The 23777-nt window shown below is 40.6% G+C and overlaps 1 protein-coding gene across 1 annotated transcript; it reads left to right on the forward strand.

Annotated features, from left to right (window-relative positions):
• Positions 1 to 17388: 17388 nt before the first annotated feature.
• Positions 17389 to 22216, forward strand: LOC100194663 (myosin light chain 1-3). The gene is made up of 6 exons (NM_001139747.1): positions 17389 to 17531; positions 20188 to 20215; positions 20876 to 21025; positions 21298 to 21471; positions 21727 to 21804; positions 21915 to 22216. Exons 1-6 carry the CDS (start codon positions 17430 to 17432, stop codon positions 21941 to 21943), a joined length of 561 nt encoding a protein of 186 aa, NP_001133219.1. The 5' UTR covers positions 17389 to 17429; the 3' UTR covers positions 21944 to 22216.
• Positions 22217 to 23777: the final 1561 nt, after the last annotated feature.

Raw genomic sequence — 23777 nt, forward strand, 5'->3', positions numbered from 1 at the left:
CTTTGAATGAGTGGACTATTCAGTGTCCCAGAGGTTTTTCATGCGAGCGACCGAGAGCATGCCTTTCTTGTTTTCCTTTTATATTGACAAAGCTTTTGTCCGGTTGAAATGGTATTGATTATTATGACTAAAAACAACCTGAGGATTGATTATAAACATCATTTGACATGTTTCTATGAACTTTACTGATACTTTTCGGATTTTTCGTCTGTCTGTTGTGACTGCCTTTGAGCCTGTGGATTACTGAACAAAACTGAGGTTTTTGGATATAAAGAGGGACTTTATCAAACAAAACAAACATTTATTGAGTAAATGGGAGTCTTGTGAGTGCAACCATATGAAGATCATCAAAGGTAAGTGATTCATTTTATCACTAATGATTTGTCTGCTGGGCGCTGTTCTCAGATAATCGCATGGTATGCTTTCGCCGTAAAGCCTTTTTGAAATCTGACACAGTGGTTGGATTAACAAGAAGGTAATCTTTAAACCGATATATAAAACTTGTATGTTTTATGAATTCTTATAATGAGTATTTCTGTTTTTGAATTTGGCGCTCTGCAATTTCACTGGATGTTGGCCAGGTTGGACGGTAGCATCCCACACCCCCTAGAGAGGTTAAAAAGAAGGCGATGTGAATTTTGGGCCTGCTCTGAAATATATGATAGTTGGCTTCTAAACGTGTTGGACAAAGTGGGTTTGGTATCAGTATGTATCAGTTTGGTGTCAGAATGATATCTTATTGACTGACGGACGCTGACTTGATGGCAGACTTTTGTCCATTTGCAATATACTGTGATGAACCATCACCAAATTGACAGGCTGAAATCAACACCAAAGAGCGATGGAGAGGAACCACTATCACTGCAACGGCCATCCCAAGTTCAACGGGCCAGTCAATTGGGCATTTCTGCAGTATATTAGAACGTGAAATTCGTGATGGTAAATGCCCATTGTAAGACATTGCAAATGGACAGCCGTGCACCTGGTTACCTGAACGGGTTACCAGTAGCACATTTTTGAAATTCTTTTTAATGCCTTTAGGGGGGTGCAAGGGGTCCATGGCCGGGTAGGGAGCACCCCCCACCGATGCCCATCCTGGTCCTTTTGGGCGTTTTTCCAAAAATCTTTTAAAAATCCACAGTCCCACTTCTCTCTCTCATTGCACCAAATTCTTACTTCCTATGACTTCCTATGATCAAACATGACAAATAGACCTTCTAGGTTGATTCAGTATAAATGCCATTTGGACATTTCTTATGCCATTTGGACATGGTTTACTGACTTTTGGGTTCGGAAGCCGACTTCCTATGATCATATATGGCAAATGGACATAACATTCTGATTTGGTACTTTCAATACTTATGTATGGCATTTGGCCATTTCTTATGCCATTTGATCATGGTTCACTGACTTCTGGGTTCGGAAGCCGACTTCCTATGATCATATATTGCAAATGGACAAAACATAGGCCTTATGGACAAACTCAAAAAAATAACACAGATGTATGTTCATACGGTTATTACATATGTATAACTGACAACAACAAAAAAATAAGAAAATTGAAAAACGGTCCAGAAAGCACTTTTAGATTTATTAGATTTTCGAAATTTGACCCTTGGGTCTTGACTTTGTGACCATTTGCCAAATAAAAAACTACGGTAGAGCGAGCTCGCCATCTTTGGGATTTTTGGGGTATTACACTTGGCATCTGCCATATTCCACTTTCCATATGGTTTGGATGAACTGCCGTCCATTTGAGTGGTATTTGCGATTGTGTATATGGTTCGCCCAATGGCAATAAGTTGCCATTCATTTTTGTCCATTTCATGGGGGTCTTCCTTTCAACATTAGCGTAATAATATATGCTATCTTCGATCGGTCTGAAGGAAACGAAGATGGTTGTAGCTCAAAAATAAGCAAGCACTGAGAAAGAAAACACAGACAAGTACCAAGATTCCCCAAATATCGCTCCGGAGGTGGTACTCGGGGAGCCAGGATAGGCTGTGCAAACTGACCACACATAGGGAAAAATTACTGGGTGAATGGGGTTTTTCACAGGTGGCAGGCAGCTTTGAGCTAACTCCCTGATTTGCTCCATAACTTCTTTTGGGTAGGGGGCAGTATTTTCAAGTCCGGATGAAAAGCGTGCCCAGAGTAAACTGCCTGGTACTCAGGCCCAGAAGCTAGGATATGCATATTATTAGATTTGGATAGAAAACACTCTGAAGTTTCTAAAAATGTTTGAATGATGTCTGTGAGTATAACAGAACTCATATGGCAGGCAAAACCTGAGACAAATCCAACCAGGAAGTGGGAAATCTGAGGTTTGTAGTTTTTCAAGTGATTGCCTATCCAATATACAGTGTCTGTGGGGTCATATTGCACTTCCAAAGGCTTCCACTAGATGTCAACAGTCTTTAGAACGTTGTTTCAGGCTTCTATTGTAAAGGGGGAGCGAATAAGACCACCTAGAGTAAGTGGACCAGCTGAAAGTTATGAGTTGTTTATCGCGCGGCCGTGTGCACGAGCTCCGTTCTCTTTAATTTCTAAAGACAAAGGAATTGTCCTGTTGGAATATTATTGAAGATTTATGATAAAAACCTCCTAAAGAGTGATTCTATACATCGTTTGACATGTTTCTACAAACTGTAATAGAACTTTTTTGACTTTTCGTCTGGACTTAGTGCGTGCGCCTTGTGCATTTGGAATAGTGAACCTAACGCGTGAACAAAATGGAGGTATTTGGACATAAAGATTAACTTTATCGAACAAAACGAACATTTATTGTGGAACTGGGATTCCAGGGAGTGCATTACGATGAAGATCATCAAAGGTAAGTGAATATTTATAACACTATTTCTGACTTTTGTTGACTCCCCAACATGGCGGGTATCTGTATGGCTTGTTTTGGTGGCTGAGCGCTCTACTCAGATTATCGCATGGTGTGCTTTCACTGTAAATCCTTTTTAAAATCTGACAGAGCGGTTGCATTAAGCAGAAGTGTATCTATAATCCTATGCATAACACTTGTATCTTTCATCAAAGTTTATGATGAGTATTTCTGTAAATTGATGTGGCTCTCTGCAAAGTCACCGGATGTTTTTTAGAGGCAAAACATTACTGAACATAACGCGCCAATGTAAACAGAGATTTTTGGATATAAATATGAACTTTATCGAACAAAACATACATGTATTGTGTAACATGAAGTCCTAGGAGTGCCATCTGATGAAGATCATCAAAGGTTAGTGATACATTTTATCTCTATTTCTGCTTTTGTGACTCCTCTCTTTGGCTGGAAAATGGCTGTATGTTTTTTTGTGACTAGGCGCTGAGCTAACATAATCATATGGTATGCTTTCACCGTAAAGCCTTTTTGAAATCAGACACTGTGGCTGGATTAACAAGAAGTTTATCTTTAAAATGGTGTATAATACTTGTATGTTTGAGGAATGTTAATTATGAGATTTCTGTTGTTTTGAATTTGGCGCCCTGCAATTTCACTGGCTGTTGTCGAGTGGGACACTAGCGTCCCACATACCCCAGAGAAGATAAAAGCCTTTAACCCATGGTCGTGGCATCCGTCAAGGAACTGAGCCCTTTCAAAAGGACCTGTAACAACTCTTCATGTCTCTCAATTGTGGCTCCCTGCAGGGAGACAGCGTGGTCTGTCATGGCCAGTTCGTACTATCAAGGCACAAGGCGAGACCCAGATGCAGACACAGGAGGCAGATGGTCTTACAATGTTTATTAATCCAAAAAGGGGTAGGCAAGAGAATGGTCGTGTACAGGCAAAAGGTCAAAACCAGTTCAGAGTCCAATAGGTATGGAAGGGTAGGCAGATTCAAGGTCAGGGCAGGCAGGATGATCAGGCAGGCGGGAAAGTAGTCCAGAGTCAGGCAGTGGTCAAAACTGTGAAGACTAGCAAAAGAGAATAGAAAAGGAGTAAGGGAAAAAACATTCTGTTTGACTTGACTAAACATACAAGACGAACTGGCACAGAGAGACAGGAAACACAGGGATAAATACACTGGGGAAAATAAGCGACACCTGGAGGGGGTGGAGACAATCATAAGGACAGGTGAAACAGATCAGGGCGTGACAATAATCTTATATATTGCCAAGTTGGTTTTCACAGCTGTTTCACAAGGTGTTCATTATTGTAAGTTGTAATGTATCCTTTGACGGTATTTATATTTATTTGTTCCACATTATTAATTGTATCCTAGGATCTACAATATGTATCTACAATAGATACATATATATTCAACCACAAGGGTGTACTAATGAGCTATACGAGATAGATTTTTTTAAAATCATAATAGAGGACTACTGAAATGATATTATTTCAGTGTAGATAAGGGAAGGCCATGTTAAAATAAAAACATGACAGCCAGACAAGCTGGTGTATGAATCAGGCGGATTTACATAAGAATGGAGTGGAAATTAGCTGACTTTGTAATCTGTGAGGTAAGTAACTTTAATGTGTCAAGCAGATTACACGTTTTTTTTGTTGCCATTTCCAAAACGAAGCAACATTTAAGACATGGTTTTCATGTTGTAATGTTAACAAGGTACCCAAAAGTAGTTTGAAGTAATGTTTTCATTTTATTAGCTAAACAAAACTTGTTTAAACAGCGAAATTGTTGCAGAGATCAGCCTTGTTTGCATAGCGATGATGAAAATAACATAATTTAGGCTGTAATGATCTCCAAAATTCTAATCATTAGGTCATCCCACCGTTGATATAGCAACGTACGCTAATAGTTCATTAAATACCATTGTGATGCAGAGGGGGACACTTTTTGGCCGGGGGACATTATTTGGCATGACAGGCCCCCTAGCAGCCACTTATGTCGCTTATGTCCAGGGCCAGCCTTGGCAATCAAGGAACCACTTTGGCTTCAATCAGAGCCCTCAACTAGAAGGATCTGAGGACAGCGAGAATACCTGCTAAGTTTCTGGAGCTCTCAGGCGAGGGTTGTGCAGGTAGTCTTTGTTTTGATGTAGATTCAAGTTTGTTCAAGTGATGCCATTGTAAGATTGAATAGAGCTCTTGTAAAGTTTTCTTCAGATACTTTCTACAATAATTATAATGAGTGGGTAATTTAATCACACTTTCATTTATTCTACAGCTTTCATTCATATAAAATTGTACAGCTTGTTCCTCATCTATCACATAGAAAGTAAGTGGGTGTTGACTCCATCTCACACATTTATCTTTTTAGCCAAAGGAGGGCACTGTGGTCCAGTTGTTCCTGGTGACAGTGTGGCGCTTGCCTCATAGCAGCAGGTTCCAGTTCAGTGAATATTTTTTTCTCTTCAGTGCTGCTCTATGTTGTATGGTTTGAAATACTCATAATTACCAGACAATGTACTGTACATACCATACAATTCACTGTTTTCAGGGAGTTTAAAATTGTGATTTTTTTTAATAAAGAAAAAATTTCTTCTTCATATATTAATCTAATCAGGAATCCTGAGGTCTAGTCCTATCACTGAATGTATAATACCGCCATATTGGACATAAGTGGACTTCAATGGTCAGAGAGGAACAGAGGGGAAAAGAGACAATCAGATCTGAGTACAGAGTTCCTGTAGAAAACATAAACTGACAGTACAAAAGATTAGACTGATCAGGTGAATCCAGGTGAAAGCTATGATCCCTTATTGATGTCACCTGTTAAATCCACTTCAAGCAGTGTAGATGAAGGGGAGGAGACAGGTTAATCTAGGATAGGTGGCACCAAATCGTCCCACCTACGTAACAGCCAGTGTAATCCCGTGGCGCGTTATTCAAAAACCTTAGAAATTGAAAAACTTCAATTTTTCAAACATATGACTATTTTACACCATTTTAAAGACAAGACTCTCGTTAATCTAGCCACACTGTCCGATTTCAAAAAGGCTTTACAATGAAAGCAAAACATTAGATTATGTCAGCAGAGTACCCAGCCAGAAATAATCAGACACCCATTTTTCAAGCTAGCATATAATGTCACATAAACCCAAACCACAGCTAAATGCAGCACTAACCTTTGATGATCTTCATCAGATGACAATCCTAGGACATTATGTTATACAATACATGCATGTTTTGTTCAATCAAGTTCATATTTATATCAAAAACCAGCTTTTTACATTAGCATGTGAGTAGCATTCCCACCGAACACTTCCGGTGAATTTACTAAATTACTCACGATAAACGTTCACAAAAACATAACAATTATTTTAAGAATTATAGATACAGAACTCCTTTATGCACTCGCTATGTCCGATTTTAAAATAGCTTTTCAGTGAAAGCACATTTTGCAATTTTCTGAGTAGATAGCCCGGCCATCACAGGCTAGCTATTTAGACACCCACCAAGTGTGGTACTCACCAAACTCCGATTTACTATTAGAAAAGTTTGATTACCTTTGCTGTTCTTCGTCAGAATGCACTCCCAGGACTTCTACTTCAATAACAAATGTTGGTTTGGTCCCAAATAATCCATAGTTATATCCAAATAGCGGCGTTTTGTTCGTGCGTTCAAGACACTATCCGAAGGGTAAAGAAGGGTGATGCGCCCGACGCGTTTCGTGACAAAAAAATTATAAATATTCCATTACCGTACTTCGAAGCATGTCAACCGCTGTTTAAAATCTATTTTTATGCGATTTTTCTCGTAAAAAAGCGATAATATTCCGACCGGGAATCTGCATTTAGGTAAACAGAGGAAAGAAAATAAAGCATTCGGTCGACTCGGGCACGCGCCTAAGCCCACAGTACTCTGAGCGGCCACTTGCCAAACGCGATAATGTGTTTCAGCCAGAGCCTGCCTCGATATCCTTCAGCTTTTTCCCGGGCTCTGAGAGCCTATGGGAGCCGTAGGAAGTGTCACGTTATTGCAAAGATCCCAAATCTTCAATAAAAAGAGCCCAGATGAAACACAACTTGTCAGACAGGCCACTTCCTGCATGGAATCTTCTCAGGTTTTGGCCTGCCATATGAGTTCTGTTATACTCACAGACACCATTCAAACAGTTTTAGAAACTTTAGGGTGTTTTCTATCCAAAGCCAATAATTATATGCATATTCTAGTTACTGGGCAGGAGTAGTAACCAGATTAAATCGGGTACGTTTTTATCCAGCTGTGTCAATACTGCCCCCTAGCCCTAACAGGTTAAAGAAAGATTGTTAAGCCTTGAGACAATTGAGACATGGGTTGTGAATGTAGGCAATTCAGAGGGTGAATGGGCAAGACTAAAGGTGTAAGTGCCTTTGAACAGGTATGGTAGCAGGTTGCCAGGCGCATGGGTTTGAGTGTGTCAAGAACTGCAAACCTGGGCCTCCCGAGTGGCGCAGTGGTCTAAGGCACTGAATCTCAGTGCTAGCTTTGCCACTAGAGATTCTGGGTTTGTGTCCAGGCTCTGTCTCAGCCGGCCGCGACCCGGGAGACCCATGAGGCGGCGCACAATTGGCCCAGCGTCGTCCGGGTTAGGGGAGAGTTTGGTCGGTAGGGATGTCCTTGTCCCATTGCGCACTAGCGACTCCTGTGGCGGGCCAGGTGCAGTGCACGCTGACACGGTAGCCAGGTGTACAGTGTTTCCACAGACACGTTGGTGCGGCTGGCTTCCGGGTTAATTGACCATTGTGTCAAGAAGCAGTGCGGCTTGGTTGGGTTGTGTTTCGGAGGACGCACGGCTCTCGACCTTCGCCTCTCCTGTACGGGAGGTGCAGCGATGTGACAATAACTACCAATTGGTTACCACAAAATTGGGGAGAAAAAAAGTAGAAAGAAAAAAGAACTGCAAACCTGCTGGGTGTTTCACACTCGTGTGTTTCAAGAATGGTCCGCAACCCAAAGGACATCCAGCCAACTTGACACAACTGTGGGAAGCATTGGAGTCAACATGTGCCAGTATCCCTGTGGAACGCTTTCGACACCTTGTAGTCCATGCCACAACAAATTGAGGCTGTTCTAAGGGCAATGTGGGTGCAACTCAATATTAGGGAGGTGTTACAAATGTTTTGTACAGTCAGTGTATGCCTGATAGCAACTTACTTTCAAATATCTGATCGTCTTAGGGATGTGGACTGGAGACAATTTACAGCTCAGATGAAGCGTCAGACAAATTTGCTGGGAGAACATTAGGTACAAAATTGATTGGCTGAATGGATTCTGTAGCCTTTGTTTTTTTAGTATGCTCTACCTTGTGTTACCATCCAACCCTTACTTTGCTAAAGTAAGATTCAAAAGGATCAACACAAATCTATGTAGCCAGTGTTTGTTACTGGTTTCTCGATCGAAAATGAGACCCTAACTTCAATCAATTTCTTAATAAAAGTACAGTAGCATGATAAGCACATTTGGTATTTTCCGATATTACAGCACACTGCTAAAAGACAATGCCTTTTCGGAAACTGTAAAGAGATCCGGTAATAGGTAACTGTCTCTATTTAGACAACCTTTAGACCGTTGAGCTGGCCCATAATAGTTTTACGTTCTTTAAGTGACAGCATAAAATATTGCTTTCAATACTGCAGGTCTTCAGCAAATACATATTGTATATGATATACATTCATCCATGCTATGTTGTAACAATAAATCTGAATAACTTGTGAGTTCCATCAAAACATCCCTATAGGAGAGGCCGAGGGCAATTGGTACATTGCAATTGGAACACCTTGAATTACTCCAATCAGAAACAAGCAAATCCAAATTAAAGACCCCACTGACAAATAAATATACAAGAAAGTTGATAAACTCATAAAGTAATATATGTTCAGCTTGTTGGGTTAAACCTATAATATCCCTCAGGATGTGAAATTACTTTTTGTGTCATCCTCTTTATTTTGAAATATGCTTCTTTATTTTATTTGTTTCTCTTTCAGTAAAGGACAATACACAGAGGAGCTGAGCCTTGTACCATGAGTCAGTTGTTTCTATGAGCACTGAAAGACCAATTTGGGGGAATCATTTTTCCAGAGGTAAATGCCAACCACATAAGGACATTCATTGTCATCAACATAAAGTTCATTCTGAACATGATGCGGTTGCACATGTGAAGGTTACAAAAAGTTCACAAAAGTGCACTGAAAGTGGATCAATCTTAACTATTACCATTACATTTCCACAGTAGGATGGCACAGTGTGATGACTATGATTTCATTATAGATGCCACCCACTAGTGTACTCCAAACTGTGCTCGTACCATCATTTCTTATAACCTACTATCTGATTGGAGACTTGGTTCAACATTATTCAACAATGCATGTGTACAACATGCTACAGCAAGGCAAATTGAATTGTCTTTAAAAGTTTGTCAGCGCAATTGACCATTGTGACTCTCAATATACAAACATGTAAAACATGAGTTTCACATTAGTAAAATTAGTTTATTTCACTTAAGTAGTTCTTCAGAAAATGTGGATTTCCGGTGAGGGAAAGCTCTAATTAGCCAGTCTCGTCCTGGCCATTTAACTATTATGCAAATTATTATTCTTTACAATAATCAACTCTCTTCCTCCCTGAGAAGAGGGCTTGTCAGAATGTTCAAGGAAGCAGGAGGGTTGAAGTCAGGCGCAGGAGACACAAGTCTGTGAACACTCGTCTTTAATAAACGATCCACACTTGCCAAAAACAGGTAGGGCAGGGCAAGGTAAAACAAATACCCATAAACAGCCCGAACACAGCGTAGGGACACACTGCCAGCCCAAAACACACTGCCACAAAACCCACAGGCAGAAGGGAAAAAACACCTGTTCCCCAGACGTACAACCTGACGAAAATAATCATGCACAAACACAGACATACCTTGCTAGACCAAAACAGGTGCGTGCCTACCTAGACCTAACCAACAGAAAGTGAAACAAAAAGGATCGATAGCAGCTAGTAGGCCGGCGACGACGACCGCCGAGTGCTGCCCGGTCGAGGAGGGGCGCCACCTAAAATAGTTATTTGGCTGTCTCCATAGGCAAACCCTTTGAAGAAAACTTTTTTGTTCCTTGTAGAACCTTTTTTGGTTCCATGTAGAACTCATTCCACAGAGGGTTCTACATGGAACCCAAAAGGGTTCAACCTGGAACCAAAAAGGGTTATCCTATGGGGACAGCTGAATAACCCTTTTGGAAGAGTGTACAGTTGTTAATATACAGTGTACATCTCATAAATGAATGAATCTTAGTTGGTACCCTTCTCTGTGATTCCCTACAGGATTAAAGGAATGTTACTGTGTTTCATTCTCTTGTAATTGAATCCAACCAGTAACGTCCAAACTACGTTTATGTGTCTATACTTACTTATGACTTTAGTTTGCTAAACTAAACTGCCCCTGTTACAGCTGCACTGAAGGTTGCTTCGCTTTGTTTGGGGGTCAAATAACAATTGGCATTGTAAATCGTCTGGAGCCTTTCCAAGGTACATACCAGAGCGAACAACGGGCAGGCACCAAAATAGCAAACATGACAGGACCTGAATGGTTTACGAGCCTCCCATGGGGTGGACATACTGGGATGGTTGCATTAGCTCTCTTCAATGACAATGTTTATGGGATGGCAGTTAGAGCTATGCAGGGCTTGATCCATTTATAAACTGACTGACACACTGAGCTTCCATCTGTGTCTCTATGTAGGTTGACACTCATTGACTGGCTGGGGTTCTCGTTCAAGTGCAAGTGCAAGCCAGCAATAACAATACTAGAGTTCGTTACATCATTTAGCAGACGCTCATATCCAGAGAATAGTGAGTGCATACATTTTCATACTGGTCCCCCGTGGAAATCATACCCACAACCCTGGCGTTGCAAGTGCCATGCTCTACCAACTGAGCCACATGGGACAGTTCATCATCAGTGTATAATGTTTGGCACAATAATGCAACAATTAATTATAAACGTTTAATTATATTTCATATTCACATTTTTGTGGGTTATCTCAACTGGTGTTAATGAAATCAGCAGTGTTGGCCTTAAAGGGTCAATCAGCAGTTGCTGCATACATTTTTGGACTTATAATTTAATGCTATGATTCTTGAAGAATATAACTTATAAATGTCTCATGAGCTTAGTTCCACTGTTGTACACCATCAGAACCCAAAATATAAACTTGTTTAACTCCAATGTTTGTAAACAAAGTAAATGTAAATAAACACTATATAGCCTCAAAACATGGTTAAAACTATAATGTTGATATCATGGAGGGTCAGTCCTTGCATCCATAGCTCTGACTATGAATTTGAGTGGTTACATTTCTCCAAACCCATCCCTCAGCTTTTTACCGAAATGGGGGTAGAGAAAACACTTTGTTATTGTTTCTACTGCTGATTGCTGCTTTAAGTCTACCTTGCCTCTTTCACACAGGGCTCTGTGGTGTTATTAACTTTATTTGACTTTTATTTGATAGGTAGGTAGATTGAGCTTCCTTGCAAACCTCCCAGAAGTTAAAGGCAAATTTTCTGCAAACTAAATAGTGTGGAACAAAAATGTTGCCAGAAGTTAGTGGAGAATCTGTGGTAAACCTTTGGCAACAATAATATGTATTGCTACTAGAGGCAAACAGTTTGCCAGAGGTTTGTTTCTGGCAGGCAATTCTCCCAAGATTCAATTTGAATTTGTGGCAAACCTGTACAACAAGTTCCAAGACCAGTATGAGTTGATTTCACATTGATAGACAAAGCAAAACTTCACTTTTGCAGATGTATACCCTTCCCCTACACATGGTGTTGGGGAAGAGGCTAGAATGATGATGCATCAACACCCAGCGGTGGAAAAAGTACCCAATTGTCATTCTTGAGTGAAAGTGAAATTCACCCAATAAAGTACTACAAGTAAAAGTAAAAAATTATTTGGATTTAGATATACTTAAGTATCAAAAGTAAATGTAATTGCAAACCATTCGGCATCATTTGCTTGTTTTTTTTATTTATTTACAGATAGCCAGGGGCATGCTCCAACACTCAGACATAATTTACAAACGAAGCATGTGTTTAGTGAGTCCGCCAGATCAGAGGCAGTAGGGATGACCAGGGATGTTCTCTTGATAAGTCTGTGAATTAGACAATTTTCCTGTTCCACTAAGCATTCAAAATGTAACGAGAACTTTTGGGTGTCAGGGAAATTGTATGGAGTAAAAAGTACATCATTTTCTTTAGGAATGTAGTGAAGTAAAAGTAAAATGTGTCAAAATATAAATAGTAAAGTAAAGTACAGTTACCCCCCAAAAATACTTAACTAGTACTTTAAAGTATTTTTACTTAAGTAATTTATACCACTGTCAACACACTTGAAATATGTTTGTGGTGCAATCACTCATAACACTCTTTTTCAGTGATAAATCGGTATGCTGTCTTCAAGATTGCCACGGTGAGCAAATGCATGTATTCTCAAATGTAGCCCATGCATTAATTATCTGTAACAATTAGATCTTTCATTGCTTTAAACTATACTGAACAACAATATAAATGCAACATGTAAAGTGTTGGTCCCATGTTTCATCAGCTGAAATAAAAGATCTCAGAAATGTCCAATACACACAAAAAGCTTATTTCTCTCAAATGTTATGCACAAATTTGTTTACATCCCTGTTACTGAGCATAACTCCTTTGCCAATATAATTCATCAATCTGACAGGTGTGGCATATCAAAAAGCTGATTAAATAGCATGATAATTACACAGGTGTATCTTGTGCTGGGGACAATAAAAGGCCACTCTAAAATGTGCAGTTTTGTCACACATCACAATGCCACAAACGTCTCAAGTTTTGAGGGAGTGTGCAATTGGCATGCTGACTACAGGAATGTCCAGGCAGTACGTCCAACTAGCCTCACAACGTCAGACCACGTGTAACCACGCAAGACCAGGACTTTCACATCCGGCTTCGTCACCTACGGGATTGTCTGAGGAAGGTGATGAGGGGTTTTTCTGTCTGTAATAAAGTCCTTTTGTCGGGAAAACTCATTCTGATTGACTGGGCCTGGCTCCTCAGTTAGTGGGCCTGGCTCACAAGTGGGTGGGCCTGCCCAGTCATGTGAAATCCATAAATTAGGGCATAATGAATTAATTTCAATTGACTGATTTCCTTCTATGAAAATGTTTACAATGTTGCATGTTGTGTTTTTATTTTTGACTGTATAGTAGTAGCTAGCCTATCTTGATCATGTTGTTCCTTCTCTCTTTATAGAAGCAATCCGTTACAAGGCCTTTAATCAAACTAAGAACAGAGAAATGTATGTGCAACAGACAGGTCAAGGCTTCTTTTGTGAATGGCTTTGAGATTCTGCTACACTGCTGGGTTGCAGGCATTGGCTAAATAGTTGGGTTGTTTTCTGTGAAAACAGCTAGGTTGGGTTGATGGTGGGGGGTCAAGGTGAGGAGGAGGATTGTTTAAGATACTATTTGAAGGTAGGCTTTCAAATGTTTTTGGAAGACGAGCAGGGATACTGCTGTCCGAGCTTAACGGGGAAGCTGGTCCCACCATTGGGGTCCAGCTTGGACTGGGCTGAGCGAGAGCTGCCCTCCCGTAGTGGGCCAAGAGACCTGAGGTGGCAGAACGGAGTGCTCAAGTTGGGGTGTAGGGTTTGAGCACAGCCTGAAGGTAGGGAGGGGCAGTTCCTCTTGGTAGTGCGTAGGTAAGCACCATGGTCTTGTAATGGATGCAAGCTCAACTGGAAGCCAAAGGAGGGTGCGGAAGAGCAGGGTGACATGAGAGAACTTGGGAAGGTTGAAAACCAGCTGCAGTGTTCTGGGTAAATTGCAGGGGTTTGACAGCACAAGCGGGGAGCCCAGCCAACAGCGAGTTGCAGTAGTCCAGACGGGAGAAGACAAGTGCCTGGATTAGGACCTCCGCCACTTCCTGTGTGAGGTAGGTTCATACTCTACAGATGTTGTAGAGCATGAACCTGCAGGAGTGGGTCACTGCTTTGATGTTTACAGAGAATGACAGGGTATTATGCAGGGTCACACAAGGTTCTTTGCACTCTGGGAGGGCGACACTGTGGAGTTGTCAACTGTGATGGAGAGGTCTTTTAGCGGGCAGGCCTTCCCCGGTAGGAAGAGCAACTCCGTCTTGTCGAGGTTGAGCTTGAGGTGGTGGGCCCTCATCCAAGTTAAAATATCTGCCAGGGACGCAGAGATCCGTGTTGCCACCTGGGTGTCAGAAGGGGTGAAGGACAAAAAATAATTGAGTGTCATCCGCATAGCATTGACAGGAGAGACCATGTGAGGATATGACGGAGCCAAGTTACGTGGGACATATAGAAAAGAGGAGAGGGCCTAGAACCGAGCCCTGGGGGACACCAGTAGTGAGAGTACGTGGTGCAGGAGCAGCCTGCCAGGTAGGATGTAATCCAAGAGTGTGCAGCGCCTGAGATGCCCAGCCCTGAGAGAGTGAAGAGGAGGATCTGATGGTTCACGGTGTCAGATAGGTAGATCTAGGAGAATACAAACAGAGGAGAGAGAGTCAACTTTGGCAATGCGGAGAGCCTCCGTGATATAGAGAAGAGCAGTTTCGGTTGAGTGATCCATCTTGAAGCCTGATTGGTTAGGGTCAAGAAGATTGTTCTGAGAGAGATAATGAGAAAGTTGATCAGAGACAGCATGCTAAGTTTAGTTTTCCTTTATTTTTGCTCAGCTGCCCACAGCCATGTTCTGTAAGCTCGCAATGAGTCACTCAGGGGGGTTGGGGGAGTTGCATTGAGATTAGTAGGTAAGCAGCCTCTAGTAAAGATGAGGTCAAGGATATTGTAAGCCTTGTGAGTTGGAGGGGATTGGGAAATTGTGAGGTCAAAAGAGGCAAGGAGGGGAAAGAGAGAGTTGGAAAGAAATGAATTGAAGGCAGACGTCAGGAGGTTGAAGTCGCAAAGTACGAAGAGCGGTGAGCCATCGTCAGGAAATGAGCTTATCAAAGTGCCAAGCTCATTGAGGAACTCTCCAAGGAAACTTGGTTGGCGATAGATGACAATAATGTTAAGCTTGAGTGGACAAGTGACTGTGACAGAATGGAATTCAAATGAGGAGATGGACAGGTGAGAGAGGGAGAAAATACAAAATCTCCGCTTAGGAGAAATACGTAGACCTGTGCCACCACCGCGACGACCAGATGCTCTCGGAGAGTCAGATAAAGAAAGTGCAGCTGGAGTGGCAGTGTTCTTTGGGGTGATCCATGTCTCCGTCAGTGCCAGCATGTCAAGGGACTGAAGGGTAGCATAGGCTAAGAGGAACTCCCCATTCTTGACCGCATATCGGCATTTCAAAATACTGCCTGGAATTCCACATGAGTTGTGTACACAGGGTACACTAAATTAGAAGGTGTGGGGAGTGTCTGTAAAGCCTACAGGGAGAGTTGCGAACAGATATAGAAAACACACACATCATTGACAAAGATGCAAAATGAGAATCCTGTAAATAACTTGGTAAGATACTCAAGTGAGAGAGTGGTGTGGAGCCTTCTTCTCTTTCCTTCTTCGAACAACTCCACAGAACCGTTTTTGTTTCGGCAACCGTCATAGTTTTGCGACAAAACCGCTACTGACACGACCGCCACTTACAGCTGCCGCAGAGAAACCAGGGGAGGCTGAAAAACGAACACGAATTGCTAATTGCTTAGCAGAGGTGGAGAGAGCACCTCTGTGTACTATTTGCTGATTGCCTAGGAGAGGTGAAACCACCCCCCACCCCCGAAATACAGCCACTGATTACCAAAACAAGTCACAAAATGCCCTGCCTGTTGATCCTGATTGATGTGTCAACAACTATCTGCAGTATATGAGCAGTCAGCAATTCACACACCAAGTAGACAACTGGGAAGACAGGCAGCACTTAAAGTTGATAGCCCTAGCTAGCAAAAAGACAATACTAGACCACAACAGATAAAGACCAAAAAATTATAGTAATCACTCCTGGGGATATCAGGAGTCATCTAGCTATAGAATGAAGCATGGCCATTTGAATGCAAGGAGATAGCATGGCGAGATCCTGAGGCCCATTGTTGTGACATTCTTCCACGGCCGTCACCTCATGTTTCAGCGTAACGCATGGCCCCGTGTCACAAGGATCTGTAGACAATTCTTCGAAGCTGAAAATATCCCAGTTCTTCCATGACCTACATACTCACCAAACATGTCACCCATTGAGCATGTTTGGGATGCTTTGGATCGACATGTACGACATCGTGTTCCAGTTCCCGCCAATATCCAGAAACTTCCCACAGCCATTGAAGAAGAGTGGGACAACATTCCACAGGCCACAATCAACAGCCTCATCAACTCTATGCGAAGGAGCTGCAGACCGGATACTGACTGGTATTCTAATTCACGCCCCTAGCTTTTTTCTTAATGTACTGTATCTGTGACCAACAGATGCATATCTGTATTCCTTAGTCATGTGAAATCCATAGATTAGGGCCTAATGAATTCATTTCAATTGACTGATTTTCTTATATGAACTGTAACTCAGTAAAATCTATGAAATTGTTGCATGTTACATTTATATTGTTCAGTGCAGTTATTCCTTGTCTTTTTGTGTTAGGCAAGCTGAGCAGTCAGTATGAAATAAATCAGATTAATCATGCATGTGAACTACAGTATAGGGGAAAATACATGATGCTGTGGATTTATTTTTTGAAGCTGTTCAGAGAGAGATGATCACTATCAGTAAACTACTTAGGTTATGGTGACATCTGCATCTTATCATGGATGAAGCAAGACATGTTTTATTCTAGCAGGTCCATAAACTGCCATCTGAAAAGTCCAGCCGAAGAGAAATGTATATGCCGTCAGGCCTACTGCCCGCAGAGTGACTATTCAAATGTCTCCCCCCTCTGTCACTAACACTCTGTAAATCCCTGCAGATAGGAACATCTGTCCCATAAATATATAATAATCTCACAGACCCGCCATGCTTGCCACACACACGTCCTCCGGTCCTGTTCTATCCTTGGGGGACACTACTCAGTCATTAGACAATATTTAATCTGAGTGTAGAGTATTTGCAGGGTATTATTAATATTATTATGGCGGATAATTTGAGTCGCATTCACCGTCTGTTTCTCAGATGACCACCTGCCCTCAGTGAACACCTTTAGCTCAATTAACTGGTAGATCAAAGCACTTCAGATACAACACAGTGATTAACTTTTAAACAGACCGGAACACATAAATGGACTAAATAGAAATCGCTGGATTCAGGGATGAGGATCCAGGCGTGGGAATTCTATCCAATTTGGTTTCCTAGTAGCCTTCTTGATGATGTGCATCCACAGCCTGTTGTATGTCTTAAATAGAAGCACAAAGCATGGCCTTTTATAGTAGTCCCCCTATTGTTGGCAGCATTGCAGCTAGGGAGGGGGTGAGGAAAGAATAAAGGGCCCCAGCCACTCCAGAACACCTCTACCCAGTGTGTGTTAGCAGTGTCATTCCTCCTGTGTCCCCTGAGTATAGTCGTGCATCACAATGGCACCCAAGAAGAAGGAAGAGCCCAAAGAAGCACCCAAACCCAAGGCCCCAGAGCCTGAGCCAGTCAAGATCCCGGAGTTTAACCCCACAGAAGTCGTGGTACAGAAAAACTCCTATTTTCACTGGTTTGCATGAAGGGAATAGGAAAAATATGATGAGCTTTGGATGTGGGTGTTGGATGGGGGAAACATCAACATAACAATGTTTTTATTTTATTATTTGTTATCTTCGAATGTGTTTAAAATGATTTGTTTATTAGGGATTTATTCAAGATTAAAAAGTTGTGTTAGTCATGTATTTATTAGATGCTAAAATTGTAACTGGGCTATCATACAGCACATAATTTCACTATCATTTGGGTGAGGTTCCATTCTTTTCATATTCATCAAATTGATAAGAAAAATGTAATACTCTTAATCTCAACATCAAGCCATCTATCCACTTGAGGACAACATGGACCTTTCAAGGAGATGGTAATAACAGTTTGGTCTTCCATTGATAGTCAGCTGTGTTTTTCAAGAACATCAGAGACACCATGTGACGTGAACAGTGCAGTGCATGCAAATAGGAGTCCTACATATCAGCAGTTTGGACATGGTTTGATTAAAGGTCCAATGCAGACATTTTTAAGTCACTATCAAAAACTGTCTGTGTAACAATTATAGTACCTTACTAACCACGTTTCCATCCATAGTTTTTTTATGTGAATGAAGTCATCGTAGATAAAAAAAAATTAAAAAATAATCACAACAGCTATGATGGAAACAGGTAGTTAAGGTAGAATTTCGTAAATGCCGACAGATCATTTGTTCGTTTGACATGGTGGGATCGTTTTGTGTAGGTAAAATGTATTATGCGAGAAATGGTGGTGGAAATGCTTTTATGTGCAAATATTGATATAATAACCATCATATCGAAGTAAACTTGGAGTCACGCGATGGTATAGTGTGTGGTCCTACCACTATGACTCGGGAAACCATGCAGTGTTTTAGGCTACAGATTAGATCAATTATGATGAACTTCACAGGGTGGTGAAAGTAATTGGTAATGAGCTTGATGCTCATTTTCATAAATAGCGAGGGTCATATTCTGGTGACATGATGATTGATGCTTGACTGCCATTTGACAAATAAACATATTCTCGTTCTTATCCATAATAAACTCACCATGTAGACCATGCTATACCTGCGAACTGTTGGCTAAAGCGCACGTGCGAAGACAAGAGTAGACATTTTATATTTAACGCAACAGTTTTTGTGACAAAACTATCGGTAGAGTTGAACATATGATGGAAACACATTGAACTTTAGATTTGTATTCGGGACATGAAAACATAAGAAAAAAATAACATATTGTGTGCACTACATCATCACTCACTGACTTTTCCGCAACAAGTCAGTTTGGTGGAAACACACCACTGTTGGGAAAAGGCCATATTTTCTTCATGCGGATTTTAGAATATTCAGAATATTCTGTCGCCAATTGGATGGAAACCTAGCTAGTGTGACTGTTTTCAATTAAAATGGCCCCCCAAACAATCTAAATGCTTAGCAAAGAGTGGTCGGACGGAGTGGGTAAGGTAAAATTTAACTAGCTGTTATTGGTATAGAGGTTTGGAACCCTCTTTCTTATTGGTCTTTTAACTAATTTACCGCATGGTGATGTCACAAGTCAGGCCAAAACTCCATCCCACCAAAACAGGCTGACATTTCAGGCAGTCATTTCAAACATCTCTTACACTAAAAGGGCATCATCATAATTGTCACAATTTCAGAGTACTATTCCAACCTCATATTGTGGAAATATATATAAAGTCAAGTTTTTACTGCACTGGTCCTTTAAAGATAAGATAATATGAGTAGCATGACTGATTGAAGAGGAACAATGATAATTAACATGACAGGCAAATATCTACATGCATTTCAAGACCTTTATAGAGCATTTTATCTTCATACTACTATTTACATCATCACAAGCCACATTATTTTGTACTTAAGCAACAGTAGCTTGAACTTGATGGAGCTTAAAGTTGGTAGAATATTGGCTTACACAAGACAAAGTTTGTTTCTTGCTGACTCTGCCTCTTCTATATAAGTAAACATTTTACTGGTTGAGGGAACAGCTGTATTATGCAGTGAGGTTAAAGCCACTCAATGTGATTTTAATTATGGCCATGCATAGCAGACCACCCAAATCGGAATGCCTTATTTGTGCATAAAAATAAGAAGTGCAAAGATAGTGTAAAGATAAATACATATATTTCTAACCAAGGCCATATATTTTAAAACATGCAAAAATGTGGGGTTTGAAAATATTTTCGCACAACATACACAGTAGGAAAACCGTCAAGAGAGGTCACGATTGTGAACATGTGCAAGTGGGACATTCCTTTCCTGTCCTCATTACATGAACGATATCAAATGAATATAAATAGGATTTTAATACAGTTTTAGGTTAGACCTTTGAAGTTTTTCAGATAACCTGAAAGGTTTGTGAAGCACAATTACATTTTCATGTCCTTCTCCTCCTATACTCCTCCATTTTCCATTCACTCTATATTTAGGTTCGTTCAGAGTGGGGGTACTACTACCATCAAGGCCAAAGAGTCATGCCTTATGTATTTGACTTCAGTTTTTTTTTAAAGTAATTTTCACTGTTGCTCACAACATGCAGTTAACTATGTTGTTGGCCATTTTAAATCACTCCTTTGTGTCCACATTCTGAACAAAATTGTTAATTTTGTTTTCCCTTTCAGCTTGAATTCACTCCTGAGCAGATTGAGGGTAAGATTGAGACTGTAGTTACAGTTGTGACCTGGAATGGTACACTTATTATAATAGAGGTTGTTTTGGGGTTGTATTTTAGTATTTTAGTATTTTTGAACATGAGAATACCAAGAAGTGCCTCATACAGTTGAGATGACTAATTGGAGACAATATCAATTTAGATTCATTTACAATGTTGTGTGACAGATGACAACAGCGATAACTTGATAACTTTTTGACAGTATTGTTTTTAAGTGGACAGATGTATATGAAAGTGCAAGAGATAGGTCCTTGTAGCTCAGTTGGTAGAGCATGATGCTTAAATTGCCATGATGGTGGGTTCAATTCCCAGGACCACCCACATGCAAAATGTGTCCATGCATGACTGTAAGTTGCTTTGGATAAATGTGTCTGCTAAGTGGCTTATTACATACAGAAAAAGTTATATATTGAAAGCAGGAGGCAATCACCCTTTGATTTCCTCACCTCTTCAGTACGTGGTGTCACACTGTTAGCATACAACAAATTGTGGCATTTCCAGCCTCTCCTCAAGTTGAGATCTGCATGCAATGAGACCTGCCTGCTTTTAGGGCCCTGCCAGACACTCACTGCACTCAGAAAGCTAAGCGGAATAGATTTTAGACACACAATGATACTTTCGTGTTGCTCTCTCCACAGATTTCAAGGATGCTTTCCAGCTGTTTGACAGGACACCACTCAATGAGATGAAAATCACATACGGACAGTGTGGTGATGTGATCAGGGCACTGGGGCAGAACCCCACCAACGCTGAAATCATGTACGTCCTTGGAAAGCCCAAGGCTGAGGGTAAGTCCATGCAACAATCTATGATCAGTTTTATATTTGTGTTTTTCTAAAATAAAAACATACTGCTCAGTTTGCTTTCTTCGATGTTTCATCAATAAGCTTTTAACATTTAGCTATTATTACTTTTTATATTTGAAATCTAATAGAGGTAATCATATATTTAATATGTATTATTTTCATTCAATCTAAGTCAATGTTATACATTTCTAACCCCTGTGTTGGTGATGGTATGGATGGTTTCAATGACATTTGATTTTGTTTTTCATACACAGAGATGGCGACAAAGATGATGGACTTCGACAGCTTCCTGCCAATCCATCAACACATCTGCAAAGCCAAGGACCGCGGCACATATGAGGATTTTGTTGAGGGTCTGAGGGTATTCGACAAACTGGGCGATGGCACGGTCATGGGCGCTGAGCTCAGGCACGTCCTGGCTTCACTGGGTGAGTCCAACGCCTCAGACATTTTTAACATACACCATACAATAATGCAGACAAAAATAGTTTGACCTTCCCTGGTCCCACAATGTATGTGCTGTAGCCAACTCTTTATTGTCATACCGTTGACAACGTTAGAAGAGTTGGCCACAGCACATTCATTATGGGACCAGGCTAAAGTAGGCTATAAAGTTTTTAGGGCAGACTCAATTTCAATGGTATTAGAAAAAGGAATTGAACAGTATTGTTGATTGGTTGAAGGTGAGAAGATGAAGGAGGATGAGGTTGAGCAGCTCATGACAAATCAGGAGGACGCCAACGGCTGTGTAAACTACGAAGGTAAGAAATGATACCCTCTTCTTGTTATCGTTGACTAAACATTCCAAAACATAGCTTTTAAATCAATCAAGATTTCTGGATGTAATTCCCTTGTCTATTTTTCCTCACAGCTTTTGTAAAACACGTCATGGCATCTTAAAAAGGCTGCCAAGACACCCGATAGTTAAAGACAGGTGATTGTTCATATGTTTATGGACAGTCCACACCATGTCCCTGATCCCATGTGCTCATCTCATGTGCTCATCCCTACGTGCCCAATTGGATTACTATTCCATCAGGTGACAGGACCGATTAACTTCAACTAATTGTTCATTGTTTTCATTTGCTCCACTTCTTGTTTACTCAAATAACAAATGTGATTGTACTATTCATTTGTCGATCAAAACTTGTGATTAAACAGAATGATTCATTATTATAGTATTTTGCAATACTTTACTTCCGAATTTTACCTATCGCAACTGATTTTCCTCAGTCATATTTTCCTTGCCATGTGACAGTATACTGTATTGGGGTCTAAGGTCAATGCAGCCTCATGTAGCCTACATCCAATAGAGGGTGTCATTGGTCTAACTAATATACTTTACCAAACAATCAGCTCAGAGTGATACATGAAAAGAAACTGCTAAAAAACTAAATAGAGAAAAGGAACAGGCAAACTCCATATGGAGGTCCATATTCATACATCAACAATGACAATTCTTCTTACTGCATCAAGATACGCTTTATGAACAATCTTAAGAAATCTTTATGAACAAAAGAGATGGACTCAGTTTGACATGTGTGCTCTGTATTGTAATATATTTCACACACAGTCAGTAGCCATTGTAGTCCCTCTATGACATACATTCACATTCCAGGCAGACACTATGTTTAATGAATCATGTGGCCAAAGAAGTGAAGTCACTGTTCTTCCGTTGTCTGGTCTGTCAAGACATCTTTGCATGCTTTACTTAAGTCAATTTCACTTGGAAGGAATAACCCCGCTTAAAGTTACAGCAAAAGTCAGAGCTGATTAATTCTGTCAGTGTCCACACAGAACAAAGCCACCTTTTTACGTCTCCATTCTTCTCTTCTTTGGTTCGTCAAACCACACATCCTATGGCCCGTTAACGATGCCACTTGTTTTCCTGGTTGCAGACACAAGAGGGCAGACATGTATCAAGCACTGAAAGAAAAATTATATTAATATGTCCGAAAAATACCAAATTGATATATTATCAGGATGGATAAGAGCTTCATTTCAAATATAAACTGTAAAAAAAATCAAGGTAGTTTATAAAAAGTAAATAGTTTGTTATGAATAATCCAATGTAGTGTATAGGCCTACATTATATTAATTGGCTTCTTATCTTCAATAAATAGATTAAGCCAGTAGTCTGAAAACCAGAGACCTTTCAGCGGCTGTGTTTGGTTTGTGTAATTGATTGTTTTCAGCAGGAAAACACGCCATAATCACCTGGTATTACAAATTGGATTTAAGATGATTGGACAACTGTCCGATTACAGATCAGTAGGTCTACGTCAGTCACCAGTGTCCACATGATGTCCTTTTTCTTTTTCAATATTTCCATTTCAGTATACATTGTAACTTATTTACCTTTCATGTGGATAAAATGTCTTGCCAATTTGATTATCTGACTCCTAGGAAGAGTAGAGTGAACAGCAGTCTCTCAACTCATTGTCCTAATGTACTGTAGCACTTCGGACATGTTGTTTTAGCCCCAGTCCCCATGGCTCAACCCCAGGAAGACCCCCTGAATGCTGCTCTCTGTATTAACTGACATTGAAAGTGAATGCTGCTCTCTGTAATAACTAACATTGAGATTCATTAAGCCTGAATGACTTGATAGACAAACCTGCTCTGGATGGGACATCTCCCGTCACTCGTTTCCTGGAGGTACTGTACATTGTGAACCAAATACTGCTATATAGCACATATGGTATAGTGTGCTACTATGACCTTTATACTGACT

The sequence above is a fragment of the Salmo salar genome, chromosome 03 (assembly GCF_965601325.2).
Source record: "Salmo salar chromosome 03, fSalSal1, whole genome shotgun sequence".
NCBI lineage: Eukaryota > Metazoa > Chordata > Actinopteri > Salmoniformes > Salmonidae > Salmo > Salmo salar.

Coding starts and splice junctions, on each gene's coding strand:
- LOC100194663 (NM_001139747.1), top strand. CDS start 17,430: ATGGCACCCAAGAAGAAGGAAGAGCCCAAAGAAGCACCCAAACCCAAG. Junction 21,026..21,297: donor TGGAAAGCCCAAGGCTGAGG/GTAAGTCCATGC, acceptor TTTCATACACAG/AGATGGCGACAAAGATGATG. Junction 21,805..21,914: donor CGGCTGTGTAAACTACGAAG/GTAAGAAATGAT, acceptor TTTTCCTCACAG/CTTTTGTAAAACACGTCATG.